This window comes from Lactuca sativa, chromosome 6 (assembly GCF_002870075.4).
Source record: "Lactuca sativa cultivar Salinas chromosome 6, Lsat_Salinas_v11, whole genome shotgun sequence".
Taxonomy (NCBI): domain Eukaryota; kingdom Viridiplantae; phylum Streptophyta; class Magnoliopsida; order Asterales; family Asteraceae; genus Lactuca; species Lactuca sativa.
This window is the reverse complement of record NC_056628.2, coordinates 55,572,484-55,577,516: the sequence shown is the minus strand read 5'-3', so window position 1 is coordinate 55,577,516 and position 5,033 is coordinate 55,572,484. Positions and strand designations below refer to the sequence as shown.

The window sequence follows — 5,033 nt, the reverse complement described above, 5'->3', positions numbered from 1 at the left end:
ACAATGGTGGAATTAATGGAGGTGAAGGAGGTAGTGGAACAAAAAAAATGAAGGCGGTAATCCAGGTGAAGGAGGAAGTAGAACAAAAACCAATGAAGGGGGTAACAAATGTGAAGGAGGTATTGGAAAACAACCTAATGGAAAAGACACTACAAGGAAAAGGAAGTATTCTGAAAGGATTATAAAAAAGAAGTTGGGTAAAAGGGTTGAAGGAAAGAATGGAGAAGGCAATACTAGTGCTAATCCATTAGATATTGAATAAGGATAATGTGTTTGTTTTGTGTTTAAATTGTTGGATGTTCTTGGATTTAGTTATGGATGTTTATTGGATGTGCTTGGATTTACGTATGGATGTTTGATGCTTGATTATTTTATATCTGGATTTTTTTACCTATATGTTTGTGGTTATGTTATTTGAGAGTCGATATGCATGTCCATATTATGTAATGAACGTGAATGGTTGTGTTAATAAGTTTCTGTATTATTGTATATTTATGTGGTCCCAATTGTGGTCCACTAAACTAATATGCGAATATAGTATGTCCATGCATATTAAAGATAAAGTGGGCCAAAAACTATGTTTTCATTACAACTTTTTTTGGTTCACAGACCCATATTTATCGAAATTATTAAAAATCATCAATAAATTACCATTCTTAACCAATTACAACTTGTACAATATTATGACAAAGAAAATAACCCAACTAACAAATAAACTAAATTTAAGCTTCCAAACATCGGACTGAAGCTTCTTATTTGACCTAAGCAAAGTTGCAATCATCATAGCCTCACCAGTTGTGCTCGTTGTATGAACTTCATCTACCAAACAAATAAACCCATTTTGGGGATCCTGAGATTAGATATTTGTGAGAAACAAATGATTTACGCATCAAATAGTTTTCAAATCCAGGGTAACAGTAAAACAAAAGTTAAAATCACTTTTTACTTTTTTGGGGCAAGCGTAAAAGGCTCGACCTGGGTTGCTCCGAGTTGTTGATGTTCGTATTATAGCATCATACCCACAGGAACATGCCACTGGTTTGAAGCTTCCTTCCATCTTCATAGCTTCAATTTGGACCCAGAGAAAGCCAACCAAGAAATAACAAAGAGTAAATGGTAACAGATTTATGTGAGTGGTATATATTGGTGAGTACAATGTCAAATGACGAAAATACCCCCAACTATCTCATTAACTAAGGCGACAATTCTAGGGTTACTGTTATAAAGATAGTTTATTTTAGGGAAATCTCCAGAAAAGTCCCAAAATTTTAGTCCAATTTATGAAAAAGTCTCAAACTAAATTTTGTTTGTAGAAAAGCACAAACTACCGGCTAAAACTTCGAAAAAACCCTTTTTGGCCGGTTTCGTAGATTTAGCCGGTATTCTGTCTTTTTTTGTTAGTTTGCTCAAAATATAAGGACTTTTTTGAAAATTACCCGATAATCAAAATATTAGGACTTTTCTGAAAATTACTATGAAATTAATGGATATTATTATTAACGAATCATTTATAAACATAACAAATATTATTTATTATAAACAAAAGAAATATATTTGTTTCTATTGTTTGTTGACCACTTCAAACTCCTTATGTTCCTCCTATGTATCGTTATACAAGAGTTGATAATATTTATTAATACACAATCAATAAGTGTCTACTTTCTATTAGGTGTGACGCTATAGGATCACATGTTATTAGAAAATATCATTAAATAATAATTCTTGAATATATAGATCTTTCATTATGCTCTTTAACGTAAATACCACCTAACCTCCACACATTATTCGGTAACAACCATCAAATTACAAATATAGTGAAAAATAAACTTTGAATGACAATTTAAATAGATAATCACCCTACACTTTTTTCCATATAAACTATCATTCACGATTTGCTTTTTCATATTTGATAGATGTCTGTTAGCCTATGGTTGTTACCATGTGAGGTATGGATGTTGGGTGGTAGTTAGGTTAAACAACATAAGAGGAACACCAACATTAGAAGAACACTCACTGAGTACATCTCACCATCATACCCACAACGATGCATAGGAGGAACGTAGAGAGTTTGATGTGGTTAATAAGCAATAGAGGAATACTTAGACCACCGATTTATTACTAGAAATTAGCAACAAGTGTAGTTTCTTTTTTATAATAAAAATATTTGTTATGTTTATAAATGATTTGTTAATAATAATATCCATTAATTCCATAGTAATTTTCATAAAAGCCCCAATATTTTGGTTATAAAGTAGTTTCCGGAAAAGTCCCAAAATTTTAAGCAAACTAACGAAAAAAGACGGAATACCAACTAAATCTTCAAAAGCGGACAAAAAAGGTTTTTTAGAAGTTTTAACCGTTATTCTGTGCTTTTCTGTAAACAAAATTTAGTTTGGGACTTTATCATTAATTGGATTAAAATTTTGGGACTTTTGTGGAGATTTCCCTTTATTTTAATGTTAAACTAATATATTGCTTAGTCAACGATTACATATTGATTTATACAAAATGCCTGCTAATATAGGACTTCATCTTCCACTTCAAATGATTACACCAAAAAGACACTAATCCACATAAACCCTAATAGACAATATTGCAGATTAACACAAAAAACACAGACAAAGGGCGAGTCAACAAACAAAGGGCGAGTCAACAAACAACATCAGAAGCACGATTACATTAGAGTGTGCATTTTGTCCACCAGAAAACCAAGCGTCACCACCACCAGTCCCACCAGCACAACTGTCATAGCTTGCATCTTCTAATCCTGACGGTCTAATCGGCGCTGCACGGCAAGCATTTCGACCCTTGATATCACAGAACCGCGCCCCATTTCCTCCTTAATGCGATCCATCTCCACCCGTGTTTCTGCCATTCTCTCCCCACAATCGCAAAAAATTGTGTGTATGTCACTGAAGTTCATCCGGTCTCGAGAATTTAACGAGATCGAATCTGGTGACGGTGGTGGGGTAGCCATCTCGTGTTTCTCGTGAAAAGGATTGTCTCCTTCTTGTCGGTAATTGTTTGGCCGAAAATGGATATAATGTATTAGGGTTTGCTTTATTAAACCCTCCCTTTTATATATATTGGGACCACAATGACCCTTCGATTCGACTCAACTCAGTGACGTGTAGGGTGAGTCGACTCCGAATGAACTCATTACATGACTTGGAGTGTGACTAGGCTAAGAAACCTGTAATAACAGGTCATTGGACTACTTTAGCTGGTAAAACTACATTTTGTTCCCCTTAAATGCCAAAAAAAAAAAAAAACAAAAGGGACCATTTAAACCAAATCATGAAACTTCATAGGGCTATAGTGACATTTACCCTTATATTAATAACATGAAATTAATATTAAATCATTTTATTACCTTTATATTAATAAAATGAAATTAATATTAAATCATTAAATCAATCTCGTAAAAAGCTTTTGACGTCAATATGAGACTAGTCTACTTGGTAGAGACTTTGCCTTTTAAACTGGAAGTCTCGAGTTCTATTACAAATGTTGACGGCTTCGTGATACTAGCAATAAAAAACTTTTGAACCAGCAACCACTAACCATTACCATAAAAAATAAAAAGCTTTTGAACTAGCAATATGTAAGCCTTTAATAATCAAATGCTCAGTGAAACAAAAATTGTATATTTATGTAATGATGTTCATTCCCACACACGTATCATTTAACTACTAGTCTATTACAATATTGTTCTCTCACATTTACATATTCAAGAAAGAAAAGAACGACTTCTCCCTAAAGTTACTCATGTGATCAGTGTGGGCGTGTTTTCTATATATAAATTAAAAAAAGTAAATATGAAGATCCCTAAAACTTAAATCAAAATATTTATTGATTTTTTAACTACAATGCACAGCCATAGTAAAGAAGTGATCCTAAAGACATAATAAAAGGAACAAGGCCAATATAGTAGAAGTCAACTGGGGAATAGCGCAACTGCTATTGTTCCGACCATGGTGGGTTCCAGTCCTCCGGTGGGTACCCCCTGCATATACAGGGATAACAAGAGGCCCTGCACCTCCACTTTCTCCTCTTGAACCAACACTATGAGCCTCACCACCACCACCACCACCACCACCACCATGGGCATGACCACCACCACCACCACCATGACCGCCACCTCCTCCACGTCTATCAACATAGTTCACTCCTCCTGACAAATGTTAAAGATACATAACATAAATTGTACCTTATCAGATGTTTTTTGAATCTTTGTAACCAAGATAAGAACAAAAATGAAAGGGATAAACAATGTTCCAGTACCATGGACAATTTTTGAAGGATTTGAGGATGCATGAAGGTGAAGACATACCAAAAATAATGTTAGTATTCCCGTCGTTGCCTTCCTCATTTTCTTCGTATTCGTGTTTTGTGTTTGAATCTTATTGTGCCATATATAATATATGATTTTAGAGTAACTTTTTGAAGCGTTTGGGACATGTGTTATATACCTTGGCACATAAGCAAAGATTTATTCTCTTTTTTCAGCTTTACCTTTTTTTCTTCTTGGGTAACCTATTGGTTTGTTGAATTAATAATGCTCAAAGTGATATTTGTCAATTAATTTAGTTTAATTTATTTATTTTGGCAAAAAATTGTTTCCATTAATCAAGTTCACATTTGATAACATTGATTTTGATAAACTTTAGATCTTCTGCCATATACTATGTCGTGTACCTTCTAACATGCGATTTGCACCTCACAGGTGTTTCTATACAATTTATTGCTGTTACAAAAAACTAATAATAATAATAATAAAAGGAAATCTCCGATAAAGTCGTAATATTTTGGGTTAGATTACGGTTTAATCTCAACTTTTATTTTTAAATAAAAAACTGGTCATTATTTTATATTTTGCCCAAAATTAACAAAACAATCATTATTTTTTCCAACAAAAAATAACATATTATTATATAAAATTAGATAATCATAACTTTTCCGTTCAAAAAACAAATGTTATGATTAAACAATATAACCTGACCTAAAATATTAAATCTTTATCGAAGATTTCT

At 33.1% G+C, this 5,033-nt stretch overlaps 1 protein-coding gene across 1 annotated transcript; it reads right to left on the bottom strand.

Annotated features, from left to right (window-relative positions):
- Positions 1 to 3,829: 3,829 nt before the first annotated feature.
- On the bottom strand, positions 3,830 to 4,417 carry LOC111905471 (glycine-rich cell wall structural protein-like). Its single transcript, XM_023901160.3, has 2 exons — positions 4,285 to 4,417; positions 3,830 to 4,174 (listed from the first exon to the last, which is right to left on the bottom strand). The coding sequence occupies exons 1-2, from the start codon at positions 4,370 to 4,372 to the stop codon at positions 3,897 to 3,899; spliced, it is 366 nt and encodes a 121-aa protein (XP_023756928.1). The 5' UTR covers positions 4,373 to 4,417; the 3' UTR covers positions 3,830 to 3,896.
- Positions 4,418 to 5,033: the final 616 nt, after the last annotated feature.

Bases quoted from the DNA above. Each gene is read 5' to 3' on its own strand.
- LOC111905471 (XM_023901160.3), bottom strand. From the start codon at position 4,372: ATGAGGAAGGCAACGACGGGAATACTAACATTATTTTTGGTATGTCTT. The intron at 4,175-4,284 runs GTACTGGAACAT...AACATTTGTCAG, and splicing joins TCCTTCAAAAATTGTCCATG to GAGGAGTGAACTATGTTGAT.